Source organism: Gallus gallus, chromosome 12, assembly GCF_016699485.2.
Source record: "Gallus gallus isolate bGalGal1 chromosome 12, bGalGal1.mat.broiler.GRCg7b, whole genome shotgun sequence".
NCBI classification, from domain to species: domain Eukaryota; kingdom Metazoa; phylum Chordata; class Aves; order Galliformes; family Phasianidae; genus Gallus; species Gallus gallus.
The window spans coordinates 13,743,132-13,765,456 of NC_052543.1; the positions used below are offsets into that span (position 1 = coordinate 13,743,132).

General features: G+C 40.2%; 1 protein-coding gene across 6 annotated transcripts in view; it reads left to right on the plus strand.

The window, feature by feature from the left end:
• The window catches only part of ATXN7 (ataxin 7), an 80,164-nt gene that overhangs the window by 30,129 nt on the left and 27,710 nt on the right, over positions 1-22,325 (plus strand). For 4 of the 6 annotated variants that reach the window (XM_015293292.4, XM_025154753.3, XM_046900082.1 and 1 more), the window contains one exon: positions 14,614-14,718. The exons of 1 other annotated variant lie outside the window; for it this stretch is intronic. In XM_015293292.4, coding sequence (XP_015148778.1) covers positions 14,614-14,718 — 105 coding nt within the window. Of the gene's footprint in view, positions 1-7,695; positions 7,978-14,613; positions 14,719-22,325 lie in introns of those variants that run through there. One more of the 6 variants, XM_025154755.3, reaches the window with a different exon arrangement.

Consider the following 22,325-nt stretch of genomic DNA (forward strand, 5'->3'; position numbering starts at 1 on the left):
TAAATTTGTTTTTATTCAGCCTCGGAAGGTGCTTTACTGAGTTGATTTTTGTTGTGTTAGATCACGTCAAAGATGCTCACAGTGTTCTGTAGTTGCTGACTGCCTGAAAATACACTGAGAATTTTTAATAGACCGAAATAAATATTTTAAGGTAGCAGTACAACGTGTGATGCTTCTTTTTTGACATTCTGCGTAGCTATGCTCAGACTGTAATCAGATAAATCTCCTCTTCGTTCCACTGCATTTTAATTGACTATTTACAGAAAGCATTTTAAGGATCTGTGGAGTGGTTATTGTAAAACAATTACCAGGAATCTTTGAAAGCACACTGAACTGCTTAAGAGAATGGTAGAGATTTTATGAGAGAGGTGGAGAAATTGGGTATTTGAAGAGTTGTTAGTTCTGTCATTATCTGCAACGTCTGGCCCAGGTTTTCTTTCCTCTTGTTATTTTTTTCACTTAAATTCAAGTTCTGTTTACAATATTTGATTATTTCTGGTGAGATGAGTCACATGTTATAAATAGAATGCTGTAAAGATACTTTGCAGGTTTTAGCTATTACCATAGTATTAGTCTGTTATTGCAGGGCCTGGGAGGCTGTCACTGGAATTAGAGCTCCAAAACTGCCTGAGTCTATCTGTTAATATGTGAAGGAGCAAGAATTTTGTAGAAGAACCTTTGAAATAGCTATTTATGCACATACATAACAGTCAGGAATTCACTGTTATCCAACAGTTGTTTAGGGAGATATATATGATTAGCTAGGTTATTCCTATGCAGAATACAGAAGAGGTGATGTCTTAATAATTGATTAAACATTACTTTTTCTACAGTTTCTGTTCTATACTTAACAGCAGGCATTCAGTAAGAGAAGATGGATGCAGTAAGTATCATACAGAAATATGATTTTCCCTTGAGCTGGTAACACAGTGCTGTGTTCCAAGTAGAGCAGGAAAGACACAAAGTCTTAGTGAAGGCTACTTCTAAAGAAGTGGGGTTAAGAGGATGGAGGTTGCACTCTCTGAAGTAACTGTTTTAGAAGCTGTTTCTTTCATTGCAGTGGATCTAGAGAAGGAAATACCCACAGATCTTGTACCTCTTTGCACTATGCCTAGCTGATGGCAGTAATGGCCAGCTGCCAGCTGGTGTTACGTGTGATCTCACCACTTATTACACAGGAAAAAATGTTGTCTTTCACAAGTCATAATAATATTTAGTTTGTATTCAAGCATTCTAAATTGCCTTGTAAGATGCTTAAAAATTGCTTATCATCTCTTTTAATGAAGAAAATCACCGCTGTGGAAATATGCATGGTATTCAACATTATTTCCTAGATGTGGTTGGAGCGCATTACTGAGATGAATATAACTTTGTATTTATACTTTCATTTTAGCAGCATGGAAGCCTAGTAAAGAGAATTCAAAATCTAATGAGAAGAGTAACATGAATCTGAAAGCAGTTGTCATGGAAGGAGAGGTATTTATTGTAGTCAGCATTCCTGTTGCTAGAAAGCCTTCTACAATCAAAAGCTACCCCTGCTTGTGGTGTTGTGAACTTGGACAGGTGACACAGTGGCTCTCACACTGTTTCTTACTAGGAGTTATGATTGCTAGCTTTGGAAGCAGTTGCTTTGATGGTAAATATTCTAAGTTTTTTGGCTCAAGTAGGTGCTACTCAAAGACTTGGTTATTTGTGTGTAAACTGCTTGTCAGCCTCTGTGGAATAAGCTGTTTAGTGGTAACCTGTTTTCTCATAAGAAAGATCATTTATTTACAAGCTCACTCTCGCCCTGATTTTGGCTGTTGATAACTTCAGACTAGCTAATAGACAAACTTCACTGATAATAGAAGGTGAAAGGGATAATTCATAATGCCTCTCTTCCCTTCTGCTGGGATTATAACAGTCAGAAAACTTACGCAGTACTCTTGATCTGCTTTTCTCTGGATAAGCAGGACTTTACGTGTACCTCTCATCAGCTACGTTTGTAGTATAATAGGAAATGCAGTGTTCCTAAGTGGCAGTGTAGGAAAAACTGCATGCAAAACAGCTGAAGTGCTCAAATCCCATAGGGAGCAACTTTGAAGTTACAAGTCTGTCATGTGAACTTTTTCTTACCTCTAGATCTTGTACAGCTTTATTTCCAGGAATTCTGTTGGACTGTTTGACGTTGATATGACTGCCTGAAAGTCTTGCAGCAGCTTTCATTATAGTGAAATTTAGAAGCTTTAATGCGTTAAATTTGAAAAGTAAATAGCACACTGAATACACAGTAAATTGGCTGTTTGTTTTCCTTTAATGTCATATTCTATTATACTTTACCCTTCATAAATTCAGTTTTATGTGTACAGGTTTTTTTTCCACTGATTGTATGAATGTTGTCAGTGGGAAAACTGGAGTTGTGCCTGTTGATGAAGTGGTATCTGGGGGTATGAGGTCTTGCTGTGAGCAGCTGAAATGAACAAGGCTTTTGCTTGTGACTGGAGCATGCACACAGGATCGGGTTATTGGGCTTGGTGGTGAGACGGTTTGCATTTGTAAGATAGCCACGTTCACTAGAACTTTGTGATCAAACAACCAGCAGAGAAGTACTTTGCTATGCAAACATTTTAATTGTCAATCCCTAGATATTGTAGCCATTGCTTTGTCAAGGTGCATATAGCCTAAATGCTACCCTCTGGCTATTGTTTCAGGCTAAAATACAGAGCAAAATCTATACCAGTTTACACCCGGGGTGTGGTTTGTAATCTTATTTCCTCTCAGCAGTGCTGCATTAAGCAGCCCCTCTATCTTTGCTGAATGGACCATTTGTCATATTCCAACTTAGTTGTTTTCCAAAACAAGATGATGCCTGCTAAAATTAAACAAAACTTTTCCAGCCCATAAAATCCATTGGGACATACTTGATTATGTATTTTGTCAGAGTGAATCTGATCTACATTTTTCCTTGACTACCTACTGGTTTTATCACATAGTAGATCTTGTATCTTGTTTATCTTTAAGAGCGTTAGAGATATTATATCAGCGAATAACTGCGGTAGAAAGCAGGATCTGTTATAGTTTGTAAGTGTATTGTTAAATGTAAGCAGCAAGTAATAGTTTGTTTTGCTTAATGTCATTGTCAGTATTACCTCTTTTATAATTTATTTTCAGTAATTAGCTATGACAGAAAACTAGGTGTTAGAATTGCAAAGCTCTGCCTGGAATTCCTGAGTTGGTTCCCAATAATGATCTGAGCTGGAGAAACACCATATGCATCTGTGTTACCCTGCTGAGCAGGAGTTGTCACCTACCTTTCCCATAGTGGAGAGGTGTTGCAAATGATGCCAAGAGGAAAAAGAGACATTGTCTATACAGTACACATTAATGTGAGCCATACCAAACTGTACTTCTAAACCAAATCTGCAGTGATGGGGACTATCCAGAAGCCTCAAGTTCTACGAAGATTTTAACTGTCTTTATTTTTGATGGGTATGTCAGTGGAGTGAAAATTGTTTCCAATAGTCAGACACAGTGTGTGGTGGTTAAGAAGACTTTGTTGGTCTTTAGTTTGTAAGGAATTCTCGTCTTTAGGATGCTTTCTTAGCTAATTTGTTTTCTGTAATATACGGTCTGTGTTTGTTGTGTGTGTTCAGCTCTTCTGAGAGACAGCAGTCATCCCGTTTTCCCTGATACTCAGGCACTGGGGAATATCCCTCCAGTTCTGCAGGGCTGTCAGTTAATGCCCCACAAAGCAGGGGCACAGCCCTCTGTGTTGTTTGCTGGAATAAAGCTTGTGAGTCTCTTCAGTAGTTCTTGAGGCCTGAGCGTAATGATCTGAAGCGTTGGCTTGATAGCCTTGGAGATAAGAGAGCTATTTTTATCCACGGAGTAGGTAGAGCACAGGAGACAAGAGTAAAATCTAGAGAGCCTGCTGTGGCTGTGCTCATCTGGGGCTGAGAAGGAGCAGTGAGAGCCACGCTGCCCTCACTGGCACAGCTGCAGCCATGGGCAGTGCTCCTGCGTATGAGGTGGGAAGGCCTGATAGGAAGATGCATGACCATAAGCTTTGCTTGTTGTTTAATGGCAAAGTTTTGTGCTGTGCTCCTGCTCCCAGCGCTGTGAGGTGAGGAACTGGGCCGTGCCATGCTGTGCACCATCTCGAGGCTGCAGAGCAGCCCCGTGGGTGCCCATGGTGGCCCTGCAGTGCCCTGCCTTGGGCTCCTGTGGCATCTCCCCTAAGTGCTGCACATGGCTGCTGGAAGCAGAAGCTGTTGAGCGATTTCCAAGCGCGCTGTGGGCTGGCTCTGGGCAGACTGGCTGAACAAGTTTGGCGGCTGTGGCTTTGGCTCCCTACCTGCCCTGGCTAACCCGGGGCAGCTGGGTGCTGCAGCTGGGACCTCAGCCCCAGCCCTATACTGCACGCGTGTGAGTGCTGTGCCAGGCAGAGAACCTGCTGCTGTCGCAAAGCAAAGTTTCCTTGTCCCAGAGACATTTGCAGCAGTTCTTTAGGAAGGTGGCTGCATCTGTGTTCGGTGTGGCGGAGGCTGGTAAACTGTGAATTTGTTATGGTATCAAAGAATCCTGTTCACCTCTGAATTTTCTGTTATCGTTTTCCTGTTATTAGCTGTTGTCATTCTGTGTCATCTGGCAGTTAACCAGGGTCCTGCAGTGTTCTTTCCTGTGTCTTTTTTCAGTACAGATTCTGTATGTTCTTTGCTGCGCCTCTCAGTGCTGACTCCACGTGTCTCCCATGCCTCCTCTGCTCTGCTGTGCCTTTGCAGATGGGTTCTGTACCACAAGGTGCCCAGATGCTCATGCTCAGTGGGTGATGGGATCTGTGGGGCACCGCTTGCCTGCCTCCGCTCAGTGTGTCTGATCTGCTACATCTGCACACTGATGACTTTCTCTGGCTTACTGCTTGTGTAATCAGGCTTATTCTTCTTATGGCCTTCTTAACAAGAGATGTCCAAATATTAAACTTGGTGCCCTGTTCAGTCCTTTATTTTTTTTTTCCCCTCTAGAGTAGAACACTTTTGCTTTTTGACCTACAAAAGGGAGAACAGTTCCTTTCTTCTTCCCCCTGTGTATTTGGGCCCCTTCATACGTACCCATCCCCCTTCTTCCTGGAGGACTGACTGCAGGCTGCAGTGGGACCAGAGGACAAAAGTAGCCTTAGAAGTGTCTGTCAAAAGCGTGAGTTGAACCAAAGCCACCAGATCTGTATGTTATGTAGTTGAGCAAATTCTTTTCTTTTTCTGATATACCAGCTGTGTGAAGTAAGGGCTTGAGGTTTACTGGCTGCTCAGCTAAGTTACTGAGATACTCGGTTATCTTTACTTAGAAGCATGCAATGTCCAAGTTTAAAATAAGTGTCACTACCTGTGTCCCCAGATCTGTGAGAAATAGGTTCTCTCCCTTTACTATAAGAACAAAAACATTGTTTTATTTTCCACTTCATCTTTTAATCCTATTAAATATCAAAGTACTGTGAGTTTTTTTGGCTATGGAACATTTATATGCCTGTTGCATATAAATATGCATAAGTATGCGACTTGCATATATATTTTTTTAACATCGTATCAAATTAACTGTTAGGAAATGTGTGGAGCAAAGGAAGTACATTTTAATGAAGAACCAATAGTGCTTGCCAAACTGGGAGGGATGCAGAAATGTAGATTGGCATTCCAAAAACGACAGGCATTGGTTTCCTTATAGCTATATGATTGAAACAGTCTTATTTTTGAAGTGGACGTACAAGTGTATGAAGAGTGGGAGTGGCAGGGTGGGGTAGTTTTAGGTAATTGGGTTGCCTAATAAAAGAAAATACTGAAATAGAATTTAGCTGACAGGTCATCTGTATTATTTTTCTTAGGTTTTTTTTTTTTTGCACATGCTGATTTGCTGCCTCACATATCGAGCACACGATGCAAAACAGAATTCCCTGTGAAAAGCAGCATTGTCTTTGCACAGCTCACGAGCAGTGCTGTGCTGCTGTCACACAGAAGGTCGGGCTGGCTGTGGTCAGCAGGGAATGGGGGTAGAACAGGTTCACCAGTGAGCACAGCGCGTGTGCCATGTGGCAGGGAAAATAATGTCTCAACTGTTTGGTTTTTAACGTCACGCACAAGATGCGTAACCCTCTTACTTCCATTGGTTTGTAAATCTTTAGATGTTTAAAGGTTATATCACCTCTGGTGTTTGTTGCCACTTTGTGTTGACATCCTTTTTTTTTAAATATTACTGAATGCTTCACTGTTACTTTCTTACCCACGACTGTATCTTTTGAGATATGTTTCACTCACGCAGTTTTTAATTAGTAGGAGCATGTAGAAATCTTCATGTGAATGGTTGTTACTGCCCTGCTCCCTCAGTTCCTGAGAGCCAAGATCTGCATTGCTGTGGTGTGATGGGGCAGTTACATGGGGAAGCACTGCAAAAACTTCTACTGAGCCACACATGCCAATTTTTTCTTCAAAAGCGTGCCTAGATAAGAGATGGGAGAGGGTGAGGAACTTGGGTCGCGTTCACGATTTGCACTCATAATGCATCAAAATACTTCTGCTGCAGTGAGCAGTTTAATGTAAACTGTACGGTTAGATTTAAATAAAGCAAACTTCCTTTTTCTTACTACAAGAGTACAGCTGCTGCGAAGTACACAGAGTGCTATATATAAAAGAGGAGGAAAAAAGTGTTGATGTAAAAACAGTTAATAACAGTCGCATCCTTTGAGGTATGTGACTTAAGATGTAATTTAGACTATTCTCTCTATGATATAGTTAATTTTAATTGAGACTAGGCTTGTGGCTAATTGCTTGGCCAGAGCTCTTTTTTCCACATAAAAGACACTGCTTTTCTGCATAGTAAGTGAAGTGCTTCTGTGTACCCTTCCATATGAAATTACACCTGCTATTAGTATTACTGCGTAAACTTTCTTTATTTCCTGAATTCTGTTCAAGTTCTGTGTCACAATTACAGAATGAAATTCAGTGCTGAGAGTCCCTAAAGTTATTTTGGGATTACATTTGTAACAATTGATTTATTATTTTTTGCCACAGAGACATAAATAATAATTTGTTGGCTTCCCTAAAATACAGCAATGACACGGTGAGGTCGTGTCACCTAAAATAATGCCTGACTTTCAGTGAACGTTTGTTCTATGGAGAGTGATGACAAATTGTACATTAAGCATTTATGTAATACACAAATTGACTGCAGAAATTTAAAATATCCTCCACTCTGAAAACTAATTAATGAGTAAATGGAATAGTTTTTGCAAATGACTGACTTCATCCAAGTTGCTGATTAGGAAACCTAATGCAACAATGCAGTGTACGTGGAGAGTAATCTGCTGAAAAGCTTTAAAAATGGGACTTGTCTTTCACTGCAGATATTATTTATTGATTGTTTTGAAGACAGCCTTCTGTAAACTTGGAAAAACTGTGGAGTAGTTTGAAGTTCAGAGTGAACCATTTGACATATGTTTTGTGTTAGACTTTTAGAAGATTGTGGGTAGCTGAATTCATATACAAAGAATTTAACTAAATACTTGGATGTCTGCTTTAATATGTGTTTTATATGTAATTTCAGGAACATTCAAATCTTGGCAGCCTAAAATTAGAGCCCCCAGCTGCACACTAGGCTGCAGGTGCATGTGTGCATGACACGCTGCTGGTGATTGCTGCTCTGTTTTTTATCAGTGAACACGCAATAGAAATTCCCCAAGACCATTCGATCTCAGAGGAGACAACAACTGTCAGTGCTGTGTTCTGTGTCCTCAGCGAGAGGAAGGACTGCAGGGAGAACTGCAGTGGTCAGGTGTTGATACCCTTGCAGGAGGGCTGGCTGGTGTTTGGACTTGCTGTTTGGTTCTGTGCAGAGGAGTCATGCTGCCCACAGGATGCAGCAAAGGCTTTTTGCTGGAGATGGAGGGCTGGTCCATGGCATGGACCTTTGGCAGTGTGGCGTGGCTGAGGGCATGGAAAGTGAGAGCGGGCGAAGGTAGGTTGTCTGTTAGCATTCATGTTTCATGGTGCAAAATTCTGTCTTAAATTTGAGGAAGCAATATAAAAACCCATATGTTAATTTATCCTTGCAGGACGGTAGCATGTATTCCTTTGGGAAAAACAGACTATCTTGCGTTCAAAAAGGAAACTGGAGAGAGAGAGAGCTGTGCTTTTAGAGATAAAGTGTTGTCATCCTGGTAAAGATCTGCAGCTGATCAGATCTAGTAATGCAAGTGCTGTGCATGGTTTAGCTAGATTGTGGGTTGTTTTGGTCCTGAAATGAAATCACTTCTCTGAGCCAAAACTTTGAGGTTTGGCTATTCTTAGGACTTTAATGAAATTATATGTGATTGTTCCATTTGCCACAGTGGTAAATGCAGTAAAAACATTTAATCAAGGCTTCAGCTGTTCCTTCCTTCATCCTATCAATCAGTAACTGCGTGGTGAAACAAAGTTCATACACTTGTGCTCAGAGCCCAGGAAGAGTGATGTCTGTCAAACGTCTCCTCAAATAGCTGCGCTTTAAAAGCTGTGTGTGCAAAAAATGTAAGCTACTTAGGAATGTACAGAGCACAGTTGGCAGTGGATTTCAAAGATAGGTTACCTTGCAGAAAGTACTGTGGTAGCAACGCTTCTCTTTGAGCTTAAGTGAAACAGCTTGAGTGTCTTTTGGCTTTTAACTTTGGCAGCGTAGAGTGGGAATGTCCATTTGTTGAGCCTTGCTTTCTATTAAAACCTTTTGTATCTGGGGCAACACGTGTATGATTTGTGCAGGGTATGGTTTTGTTTTCAAAGGTGTTTCTGTAAATGTGATAGTTCGGTGTTGTTTGGTTCTGCATATCTTCTTTGCAAGCACGAATTTGTTGTCCCTGCATGTGTAGTTCATGAGCTATTTCTGTTCTATTCGTGTGTATTGGAATTCTGCAAAAAAACCTCAAGAATCCTCCTAGAATCCCTTATTGTGTTTTAAGCTTTGTGGTCACGAAGCACTCTGAATATTATGCCATTTTATTTATTTTGTTCATGATATCTCCTTAGGAATATCCTTTTTTAATTATTATCTGGCACGTAAAAAATTGCCAGTAGTTAAATTTCATTTTAACATTGATAAGCGTAGAAAAGGATGCATGTTTGGGATTGATAAGCAGTTCGTTGTGTTTCTAGAAACAATTTGGAAAAATATTGTTTAGAAAATAATATCGGAGTTGTGGAAAATTAAATGTGTTCATGAAAGGTGTATTTAGAGATGCTAACTTAGGTCATGTTTTTTGTTTTTAACTTTCATATGGGTTAAAATAAGGGGGCTATATGACTTGTGAATGGATGGGAGCTTTAGTTAAGACAATTCACTACACCACTGCTGTTGATCTGCGGGCACAGCTCCTGGTCTGGAGGGTGATCTGTCGTAGTGCTATTGCAGCACGAAGCTCGCTGCCCAGCAGCTTTACATCCAACATCCTCCTGTGAGGTAAAACAAGGTGTGCTAACATCATTCTTACTATAGCATGCTCAAGACTGATTCTATTCTAACAAGAAGGGAAAACACAGCTTGTGTGGAGTGACCGTACTCCAGATAGCTTTTGTGTACATTATTTGAACTTAAAAGTTTTTGTCCGTGAAGTCAGTAGTTCAAATAACTCAGATTTGGCAACATTTCAAAATAATGGGGTATATTTGCAATTTCTGTACATCGTAGCTCTGAAACAATTTCCTGACATCTTTCTGGAAGCCCTGGTGGTTTGGGGAGAGCTGGTACATTTACTCAGGGTGGATTTGGCTTGGGCCCCAGTACAGAGAAAGTAAATTCTGTGGTTGGGGAGTTGTAAAGATAATAGGAAGTTACGCCTGCTACGAGTGCAGAGTTAGTAATCGAGCACAGTGCCTTTTAATGGGGATGCAGCTAATATTAACTGTAGCTGATTAAAAACCTTTTGGAAGTATAACTGGGTTGGAGCGCGTTATGCTGTGCTGTGGAGGTCTTTGCAGTCAAAAGGTTCTGTTGTTCCCATTGCGCATCAACATGGGAAATGTCCACTGTCAGGATGTACTGCATTGGAAGCAGTACGTATGTACTTGTGATAAATCAGACACAGACTTCTGAAAAATAATATTGCTAAGCAGATGTTCATGCTGGGAATGGGAAGGGAAGAACTGAGTGTTAGTAGTTTTCTGTCTGGAAAATACTTATGCAGTATTTTTATGGTTTCTTGTCACTTTTGTTTTTCCATCGAGCTTTCTGTTCTTTGACCATATCTCTAATAGAGTTTATTCTTTGCCCTTTCATTTCTGTCCTCGCTGCTTTTGCTTTCTCTTCCTCTGTTTCGTTTTTCACTCCTTGTTTTCTCGACTGTGGTGAGCAGACTTTTGCAAAATAGGAAACTTGCATCTGGTCTCTGAGAATAGCCAGGATTTGGGCTCCTTGCACTGCATTCTTCTAAAGGTTTTGTAACCTCACCTTTTTGTGACATTTAGCAACAATTCTAGAAAGGATGGTTATCTTATTAGATGCTGGGATAGTTACGTGGCACAGCATTCCCAGACTACAAAGGAACAGGACTTATAGGAAATTGGGTAAATTTGAGAGGTAAAAAAAGAAAAAGAAAAACCAATAAACGAATATGCAGTAGAGCTGTGCTAGTCACTGAATTCACCAATTCTAACGACTCCATAAATGCAGACTGATGACCTGTTATCTCACTGCGTGTTTGTAGCCTGTTTTATTTGGTCTGCTGTCTGTGACGTTCAGTAACAGAACTGAAAATATAGAGACACTTTTAGTGACTGTGAGTGTGACTGTCCTGAAGGGAAATGCTGAAAGCACCAACAAGTTACCTGCTGACGCCTGCTTCTGCATGCCTTGCTGGAAGAGGAAATGGCAGCTCAGAGCAGACATGTCCCTCGTTACGTGGTGGTAGGGTATGTCAGGTCCCATGCTATTGTTAGCTTTCCTTTTTTTATGAGAAATATGCTGAATTGGCCTTTTCCATGTGAAAAGCATTTTCCTTATTATGTAGTCAGCAAGTAGTGCAGTTCAGATATCAGAAATATCTGTGGCACGTGCTTGTACTGTTCTTGGGGAAGTGTACAGGAATATACCATTAGAATTTAGTTCTTTTAAAAGTGGAGCTGAGTTACATTTGAAAGAAATGAATTCTGGAGGTTACAATGTTCAGTGGTTTAATGTGGAGGTAAATGAAGTCATTTTTCTTCATGGTGTTAATAGAATTAATGTAACTAGCAGCTCTTATGACAGTAGTTGTGTGTTGCCACCATATAAATACTACGTTTATGAAAAATAAATAGAAAGTTTGAGGTCTTGGTTTAAATTTCTAGTTTGACCTTGAAAAACATTCCCAGATGGAGAGAGTTAAATCAGCCCAGCTCTGAAAGAGGAACATATGAATCACGGTTGCTAGGCTCTTCCATGAGAGGCATGGGCTTTACATCCACGGCTAAGTATTTCAGAAGTCATCTTTAAACTCAGAGGAACGAAGCATTTGAAATGATACTGCTGGAATACTGTAAACTTCATTAGACTTTTAAATGGAGAATTTGCATGCCATTAAGCGAAATAGGTATAAAGTATTAGACAGTGGAATATCAGTGGCAAGACTTCTGAACTGTGATAAGGGGCTGTGAGGGGGCAGAGAATTTGAACATCCATTTCCTTTGCTTTGTTTTTGAACTATTCTGTGAATTCTCTAATACTTGCACAGTATATTTTATGTCATTCTCATAACAGTTTAACATTGATGTTTGCCCTTCTGGGACACAGGAACAGAAATAAGAGTTCCCTGAAACCTCCTCTTGCTCTTGCTTCAAAGTCTCTGAAGTCAGACCATTGTAAAGCTCTTCTTGGGTGTCTGGAGAGTGCTGGTGCTGCTTGTTGCCCGCTGACACCCACTCTGTTACTCTGTGGGCTGTTCTTGTGTCCATGCAGCTCTTAACATTGTCCCGTGCTGGTTGTATTCGGAGCCCTACAGTTACAGCAACAGAAGGATTTTAGTGCATCGACTTAAGATAAATGTTTTGATAATTAAAAGCTAAAAGTTAATGTTATCACGTGGGAGAAAACAAAGGATTTGCATTTAGGACTACAACCTCTTGGTACTCTCTTACCATCTGCATGTAGGTGATGCTCTGTATCAGTGGCTGTAGTGCACTGGGGGGCAGAGGTTCTTTGTGTGATCCAGCTGCAGTCTGGTGTGTGACTTCCTTTGAAATCACAGTTGTGATTTGGTGTGTGCAGCAAATCCTATTTTCTGCATCGACTGTGTTTACTCCTAGGATGGGTTTGGTGAGTTTGTGTGTTTAATAGTGCTTTGGCATTGCTTTCTGTCACTCGGAACTTTGATTTTCAAATTGTAAAGAAGTGCTTCCCAGTATATGGGGCTGCTCCGAAATTATTCCAATTTCTGAGGATCCTGAAACTGAAACAGGAAACAGGAAAGCACTTATGTTTGTGTCAACTTCTGCTGATTTGTTTCGCTCGTAGTGTAAATTTACAGCTCCCTATTTCCAGCAAATATTCATAAGGTGCTACTTGAATTGAGTGACTGTGACTAATGCCAAGGAGCTCTTTATCTTGCAAGACAGATAGAAGCAGGCAATCCTTTTCTCATCTTTGGGGGGTGGTTTCCCCCTGTGTTTTGTGCAGGCTGGTATGAAGTCTGTGAATTTGGTGTTGTCAGAAAAGGTTTGGATCTGAGAAAAGGTTACAGGGTGTGGGTTTACAGTTCGTTAGGCATTATACAGTAGTAGCCAGTCAGTGTGCTATTAGCAATGTAAATAGCAGGCAGTGTACACTGTTATTGTCCCATTCATCACGGTGTATTAGTAGTCAGATGGAAGTGACCATGGCCTATTTGCGGAAACTATTTCATGCGGACCTACCCAAAGAACTCCTGCATGGAGCGTTAACCAATGACTGTTAAGTTTATATGTTCATATGGAATATTAATATTTACTTGTATTTCTTTTCCTTCACCAGCTTAAAGTTCAATCACGTGAAGTAAACACTGAGAAATAGAAATGTATTCTTCCTATCTGGCTTTCGTCTGGGGTATGTCTACAGGATTTTGCCTCGTTTATGGTACATTAGATATACCCAGAGGTCTCAAAACATTTTTCTTTTCCAAAATACCATACAACTAAATTTTGTAAAAAAGCACCACTCAGTGCTTAACGAAGCACGAATCGGTGTGTAATTATTTTGTAACGTAACTGCTGTTGCTGAGAAGTGCCTGCGATGTAGATAAGCGTAGCTGTGACCTGTCACAGCCACTTGAGTCGTCGTGTTTGGGTCCAAAGGCACAGTCTGGTTGCAGCTGCCCTTATAGGTATTGTATTCGCTTTCAATATAGCATTATTAGTGTTTTTGAAAGCCTGGGACATGCACCTTCTTTTATAATGAAAAATAATGACATTTCTGGAGGAAAACCCTTATTCCACAGGAGCCCTGCTCTCTGGAAGCTGCTCAGTGTGGATGCGTTCTTTTGTCTGCGACAGGCAGCGTGGAGGCAGCGGGGATGGCAGCGCTGCGGCCCTTGTTTGCCTTGGGTTATGTCAGCGGCGTTCTGAACATGCAGTGACTCCATTTACCCCACACCCGGTGTTCCGTTCATCAGCGAGAATATCTTTCTAGCTCGATGTAGTGCGTGGTTATAAATACATCTAGGCATGTGAATAGCTTTAACACAAAGCGCCAGCATCGGTTCTAGCACAGAGGTAAATAACGCCCTTAATTTCTAGTTTACTGCTAACGTATAAATCTATCACTTGAGTATTCTTAGAAGAAAATAAGTTTTCTTATATCAGTCTCAATCCTTTAAATAGTGCTGTAAATCCCTTAGCCGTGCTCTTTGGCAGTGATGAATGAATACGCTATTATGTGTGCAGTTTCCTCTTTTTTGTCTTCTAATGAGTAACATTTTTAGTTATATCAATGTAATAAACCTTTCAGTTGGGTTCTAAACGTTAAACTGTACTCTTAAGAAACTGTATTCTTAAAACCAACGTTGGGGTGACTAATTTTATTAGTAAAAGTCTGCAAGTATGTATGTTATCTCCCAAATCCACACATGCTCTGACATACTGTTATCTCTCGATTTCTCTCTTATGTAGCAGTTACACAGATCTCTGGCAGCAGATGGCTGAACTATAATGCACTGCTAAACGAGTAAAACCATTAGGCGTGTAATGCTACCTGCTCAACGACTGTGCGTCTAAAATGGTTTAAAAACATGCAGTAAACTTCATTTTGGAACTCACTAAATGAAGTTGGAATAAAATCCAAACCTGTTTCAGAATATGTAAAATATCCCTTTATGTTGTGTCTGTTACATTCTTGCATCTGGTATAAGAGGGTCAGTCCTAAGTTAGGTTTCTAATAGATGCTTTCTACAAATAATCACTTGTTTTACATTTATCTTTGTAGGGAGATTTTTGCTTTTGCAGTACTCCAGCACTGAAGTATCCGTTGCATTATATGCTCTTTTTTCCCTCATTTTCAGACTTTATACACGTGTATTGAAATTATGATTCAGCACTGGTGTCATGGCTCTGTAATTAAACTGTTTTTCAATCATTGTAAGCAGCTGAGAGATATGCCATTTTGTCTTTTTGTTTTTAGATATGCCAATATTTGGTCTTTGCCCGGCTCATGATGATTTCTATTTGGTGATGTGTAACCACTGTAATCAGGTCGTAAAACCACAGGCATTTCAATCACATTATGGTAAGTGCTTAACTATTTTTAATAATTAAGTGAGGTTAAATCAGGATTAAGCCTGGCAATTTTTTTTTTTAATTGATGGTACATAGAACATTAAATTATAAATAATGTCAAAGAACATAACCTGTGTTTAATCATTTTATATACATAACAATGCAGTTACATGAAGATCTTGTTCCTTTCAATTTTTAATGTCTTCCTGAAGCGCTGCACACGTGCAGTTCAGTGTTGAAATGACATATATACCGTATTTCACAGACAGGATGTGCAGTGTGTTTGTATGTGTCATTTCTCCATGTGTATTTACACTGATTATTTTTACACGAGGTTCCATTGCAGTTTGAACTGTGAACTTAACCAAAAGCTAAACTTACAAATTCTGCTATAAAACATAATATGCTTCCAAAGGAGCAGAAAGCTTATTTATTTTCAGTAGTGTCAGTCTGTATTTATTTTAATGGTCCGATGGTTTTGTATATAAACTGTACTAGGAAGCTCTTGTTACATTGGCTGGTGCTAGCCAACATTTATAGAGGACTGAGAAAATACAAAGTGCTCTGCAAGTTCAAGTGTTCTTTTGCTACCTACAAAAAATAGCTGAGAGAGGCAGGCAGACCTTTTCTGTACATATCTTGAGATTAGAAATTGCTATCAAGCATTTCCATGTCAGTACATAAATAGGAGGTTTTCGGTGTTCAGCTGTTTGTTTCTTGAGAAATTGAGGAGATGTGTTAGCGCTTGGTTAGAAAAAAAAATAAACATCTGAACTACTCCTTCCTCCCTGTGTCTGTCTGTTTGTATGTGTTCCTTTTTTTCTAGCCCGGTATGTGACTGCTTGCTTTGCTGCTTAAAAGGATAGAAAGTCTTGGATGTGTGTGGGGAGTCTCTTCCAGACCTGGGAGCAAGCAGAACTTTCCTTGCATCTTAAATCCTCCAGCAAGAAAAGACACATTTGCTTCTGCTGCTTCCTTGAGGCTGGGAAATGGTCTTCCTGTGTAATGCAGAGGGTGCACTTCTTGTGCTTTCTCACTTGGTTTTTGTGTTAGAATGCCATACAGGATATGTCCCAACCCTTGCTGCTGGACTTCTGCAGTTGCTCAGTGAAGAATGTGATAGGTGTTATGATGTAATTCTTAATAGTTTGCTTGCTCATCTGTGGATGGCAGTAGTAATAAAATAAAAAGCAAACCCACCTTATGTCTCCAGGGCTATAGGGAGCCAGAAGAGCAGAAGGGAACATGGTTCTCTTACTCTGGTTGATGTAAGCCTTTGTATATGTTGAGAGCAATTCCACCCCTTGCCAGTGTGATTCCTCACCTGTCACTGAGTATCAGATTGGGATGTCCAATAAGTCCTTCTAAAATATCATATTAAATGGATTCTGCCAGTTAAAAATAAATTTATGGGGGAGGACTGGAAGGTACCCAGTTCTGAGTGTTGGCATCGTGATTCTTCTGCCTCAAGGCCAGGAATATAGAGCTGGCTCGGGTTGGTAGTGATGGAGGAGAGCTGTTGGCCTCTGCACACGATTTGGACTGATGTTCTGCAATGAGTTGGTGTCCCCCAGCTACTTTCTTGTAAGTGGAGATCCATGCTGTAGGGGCCAGTGTTGTGATTGTTGGCATGACAGCCTGAGGGCAGATTGAAAATAGGTTTCAGGAACATCTTGACCGTGGACATGGAAATATTGGGTTGTGTAATGCCGCTTGTATCAATGTTGATCTCATTCTGAGAAGTGTGGCTTATCATAAGGTTATTAATTTAAACTGTAAGCAGTATTTGTAATTTGAAAGAAGCAGAGCGAAGAGAGAGTTACAAAATGTAGGTACGGAAAATATATTTTAAAGATTAAAGAAGAAAAACTAATGCAACGTTCCTGTTCCCTATATGTTGTAGGAGTGTAAGCCTACAAATGCTAGATGGGTTCTCTGAGAGAAATGGAGAAGAAAGGGATGGAAATGACAAGGCTTTTCTTAGTATTTCTTAAACCTGTTCTGAACAATGAAGAAGCTAAACAAGTGCTGCAGCTTGCAGAGGAAATGGGAGGAGCCAATCTGATGAGAAAAACAGGCTTGGGTGGGGTGAAAATTATTAAAAGACCTTAGTTTGCCAAACTAATAGTCTCAGAAAGGTAAGAGGGCCGGCTTTATGATTCTGCATCAAGCTAGCAACCTTGTCTCCTATTTTTAACAGTGTCAAGATCCTCATGTGGTTGTCTGTTGTTTTAGCAAATAGAATGTGAAAGCTGATAAATGTGAGGGATGATTGATTACTTCAGCCGTGTACTCCTCAGTCTGTGTACTTGGAGAAGGAAATAGCTGAAGTCCTCATATGGTTCTTCTAAAACAAAAAGTAGGCTAAGAAAATAAAAACGGTTGGATTTGTCTCAGTCAGTTTTCCATGAGTTGGGTCTTTTCTTCGTGCCTTTATTTCAGGGATTTAAAAAGCAGCAAATACCTCAATAAACTCAATAATTACAGCCTATCCCTGAAGCTGTACCTTTTTTTTTGTAATGATCGTAGTCTTTTACAGTTATTTTTAATTGTTACTGGAGAAAGTGATTTCTTAAAATACTCCTCAACTTATGGTGGTATGTGTTGCTTGTACTTGGAGTTCTTTAACATGTGTCACATGGGATTTTGTTTTCTGAAGTAAAATGTGTCCTTTTAAAATGTCACTTTTGTCAAAGGAAGGGTAAACAAACTATTAACTAGGCCTAATGAGCTAATTAATTTCTTCTAAAGCATATTTGTGATAAACTACTTAGGTAGGCCGAGAGTGCATTGCAGGACATATGATAGGTGTTTTTTCTCCCATGTAGTCAGTAACAATTTGAACATAACCTTATTTATCAGAATATTTTACTTCTTGTACTAAAATATTTTACTACTTTTAATATAAAGCATACTTCTGTATTTCATGGCTTTTTATGTGACTAGAAGAGATACTAATTCAAAATTAAATATATTTGGAGGCAATCTAGGCATGTATTTGGAGTATGAAGTGCCCTTCTAACATCTTTGGTAAATTGGTTCTGTTGGTAGTACTATTAGTGCTATTGTTTTATATATATATATATATATATATATACACACACACTATCATTGACTTTTAAAATTCTGTGACATTTGCTGTATATATATATGACACTGTATATATGGCAGGGGTCAAAATCTGTTAGCATTTTTGGAAAGCAAGCTGATTATTTTTTCCTAAAGCACTTTGATCTAGATTTCCCCAGGCCTGTGCCCAACAGCTGATTTCAGTCTGTTCCAGTGGCTACTCCCTCTTGGTGTGGGGCAGCCCAGGGGCTGGCCTGCTATTCAGAACAAATCTTCCTTCTGTCACACCTCAGCTGCTTCGCCTTCAGGACTGAACAGATGATTTAAGCACTTTGTTGCCAGCGTTCTTGCTGCTTCTTTTGGAATGGTTGTGTTTTTGTGGCATCAGCATCTTCCTTGGAGCCGAGATCAATCAGTGGCAAAGGAGTGAGAAAGCTGTGACATCCGGGCACTCAGTCCTATGAGCAGAGCACCTGAGATCTCTTATCCTGGTGACCTCTTCTGAGACAACACAGTATTTTTCTCCAGTTGCAACTGACAGTCTGCTTGATCACGTGGCAGCCTCTCCAGCTTCCATGCAGCACATACATGCCTTCGCTATTACTATTGGGTGCATTTCTTGAGTCCTACGCAGTTTCCTCTCTTACTATATTCTTACAGTAAAATTGATTTTGTCTGTCAAATTCCTGACCGTGACACTTGTAAGGAATACTTCCTTGGCAGCTAGCCTGTGTTAGGACTGAAAACATTCCCTTAATTTCCTCCTTCTTTTTCCCCATTAAGAAATGTGCTAAATATGTAGATGCTTGCTGTACTAAAGCAGAAAGCTGCTCTTTGCAGAAGCCGTAGCTGCAGTTATTTCAGGTACTTCATGGCAGCCCTGAAGCGCAGTGTTTTTGGGGCCGTGTGACCTTTTGCTGGTATTTCAGCCATTCCACATGGTTACTGCATCTCCCTGTGGTGATCAGCCTCCTGTCTGGAGAAAACTGCTGCCCTTCCCCATCTGAGCTGCTTTGTGGTGGCTCACGGAGGGGAGATAGCTCACTAGTGTGGAAATGTGGATTTTCTTCCCTCTATTTTTTTTTTCCTATTATTTTTTTTTCCTTTTTCCAGCAGATTTTCTTGTTTCTGTAAATACTAAGTGGGGTTATAACTCCTAGCAGTAGGTATAGCATTAGGAATGCTACCTGTAAAGCTAACTGATAGCATCTGTGAGTCATGCAGTGATTGTGGAAACCATTAATACAGTAAGTATTGGAAAGAGACCATTACAGTGTGTCAGGTTGTTGAGTCATTATAGAGGTATGTGCCATGTTTTGATTAGCTTCCATAGGTTTGGCATGCAGTAACTGCTCTGAGCTTTGCTTTCTGCTGCTCTGTGAACCCAGAGGAAATCGCCAAGCATCTGTATTTCTGTGCAGGACACATTTAAAGTGTAGGATTCAGGAAAGGACACTTGAGCTTTCCAGGAGGCTGTGAAGTTGAAATGAAGATTATCACACAATCTTATACTCAACCTGCAGAGGCCAAGGAGGGCAGATCTTGGCCACAGAGAAAGGTGTTCTCATGTGTTACTTACTTGGGTCCATCCAGCAAGTCACTGTGCAATCTCACCTGAATCTCCTTTGTACATCTAATTGTATGACTGTATTTCTTTCTCCTTCACCCAGTTCTCACACCCACCTTTAGCTATCAGGTTTACTGCTTTGCTGATCATAGTGGTGTTCTGTTGTTGTTTTTAATTTATTTGTTTGCTTTTGGTGTTAAATGCCTAGATTCAGAGAGTACAAGTAATAGTCATTGTGATTCTAATTGGGATGAGTGATCCGTTAACTATCTCTGATAACATGCTCTGGTATTTTTGATATTATATCATGAGTGATTCAGGTCTTATCACAGAATCATAGAGGGTTGGAAGCAGTGTAATGTTCTTGGTTTCTTTTGACGCTTTGTGAATTGAATATCAATTTGTCCTACCATTTTTGTGTTATCTCATGCTTGGCAGCAGCTAATTCTGGAAATCTAACATCAGTATTTAATATTTTAAAAATTTTTTGAAGTTCTGCAGATGTTTTTTTGTTTAGAGTGTTTAGCAACTATTACAAAGTCAAAGATAAAGTGTCTGTGCAAGGCAGCATTTGAGGCAGATATGAAAAGAAAGGAATGTACTGAATCTTGTTCCAAAGCCATTGGACCTGAAGTGGGGGTTTTGTTTGGTGGTTTTTATTTTATTTTATTTTATTTTTTTTCTTGTAGGAGATTGCATGAGCTCATCTGTGTTTTGGAGGGATAAGTTTTCTTTACGGCTTGCATGCTTTTGGCAGCAAGTAATTTGTTTTGGTAATGAAGTGTCCACTGTTCGCTAATGACTTTTAAAACAGTATGAAAATATTTTGTATAAATCACGGGGATTTTCTTGGGTATCAGTAGTCTTCTGATGTAGTCTAATAACCAAGATAAAACTTGAATATTATCTGGTGTGTCACAGATGTGCTGGAGTAATCTGCCAAGTGTATTGCCAAACATGCACAGGTGGCATTTGGCATATTATAGCCTGAGTTAATGTATATGATTTAACAAATTATCATTGGCAGCTTCAGCAACTTCTGTTTAAACACGGAGTCCTCCTGCCGTAGTTCACGCAGTCTGTGTTCCAGCAGCTGGATCTCCGTTCCAGTCTCTGGATCCAGCAGCAACTGGTTGAATTTCTTCTTGGCAGAGAGATGTGAAATTCTGCAACTTTTTTCAAGAATCGTTTTGGCATATTCCCAGAAAGGAATGGGCTCAGAGGTCAGCACAGGATTCATTTCAGAAAACCATTTCAACTGATTATTTACTTATTTAAAAACAATGCATCGTTAAATAAGAAACTGCTACCACCTGGAAAGAAACTCTGTTATTATATTTGGGGTTTGAAATGTGCACCCCAAAGCCTTTAGCTTGCGTGCGTTGGGTTTTAAAGTCTGAAACAGTTCTGCCATGCAGGATTGAAGGAGTAATGAAAGTGTGTGCTGTGGTTACACAGGCAGTTCATGTGCAGAAAGCTATTTTTGTAAGCGTAATGGCTGTGGTCTTTGTTTATTACATGGAAACGCAGGGAGTCTGTTTAAGAAGTCGATGGCGGTTTTCTAGTATAGTAGAGCTTCCCTTTTTTTGTGGGTATATGGATTTGTCAAGCTCTGGTTGAAGACATAAGGCAATAAGAAGTATCAACAAACAAAAGTTGTGATGTTCAGCGTCAGATGTAAAGAAAACCGTTTGGCGTACCGCTTAGCATGTAACTCGTGTTGTTCTGCCTGTATACAGTACCACATGTGCTGAAATAATACAAACTCAAAAACGCTTTGGTGTGCTTTTGGCTTTTCTTACCTCTGGTTAACAGGAATCAAATTTCATGCTGTTCGGCCCTAGCAGCAGGCCTACATGCGGAAATCCTTGTGTTTTATTGCTTGCTGGATAGGGAATATCTTTTTATTCCATTCTACTGAAGTTAAGGTGTTTTAAAACAGGGCTAATATAGATAATTATACAAATGTTATGTGGAAACCCTGTTCCTTTATAATGGTCCCCTTGTGAAGTATTCAAAGGCTGGGGCAGACCACTCCCTTTTCAAGGTAGACATCAGCACGGGAAGAACAAGTAGAAAGAAAGAAAACAATGATATTTATCTTTGTGGGAAAAGAGGAAGTAGTGCCATATCCACTGTGGCTAACAGAAATACTTGTTCAGCAAGAGGCAGAACGTTAGTGGATTGATAATAGATTTGAGTACAATCTGAAGAAGGCAAGGCATTCTGATACAAGGAGCAGTTGAGTATAACTGTCTGCAGTTTCACTTTGGAAGAAGCCAGTGGCAGTAGTTGTCGGGTCTACTATTCAAAGAGATCCAAAAGGAGAGAGTTAACTCATCTGAAAGTCAATGTAAGGTTTCACCATTGAAAATTCTTTTGGTGCTTGGAGCACAGCGCAGCTCTCAGAATTATTTCAGGTTTTCAGCAGATGCAGCAAAGGCAGTTCTGCATCGGTTTCCATGCTCCACATCCTTGGAAGGCTTCCTTCTAGCTAAAAGGGCTCTTTCTAATGCCTAAGCCACTCCTTCGAGCTGGAGCTCCGCCAGAGGAGGTGGCACGCACTGCGAGGGCAGGCCATGGGCACGCAGCCTTTGGCAGAGGGCCCTAAATGGAGCACAGCAGAATAAAGCTGCAACCTGTTTAAGAGCTAGGGAGCTGAAAGGAGGCTGGATCGGTGGTTAAAAGAGCAGCAGGATTTCTGCTGTCATGGAGGGGGTCTTGCAACTGGATCATAGCCACTGAGATGTGAACATGCTGTTGGGGAGCTCACCACATGTAAATCAATCAAATATTTATAAGGACTTCTGCATTTATTTTGAGGGAGGAGTATGTGTTCTCATGCAGTGAATAGATTATTCCAAGAACTACAGACCTCAGATGAGCACCACTGTAATTCCAGGGAGAAGTATTCTAGGAAGCTTGTAAAACAGTGTTGAGTATTGAACTGTCATGAAGAAAACTGTCTCTTTTTTTCTTCT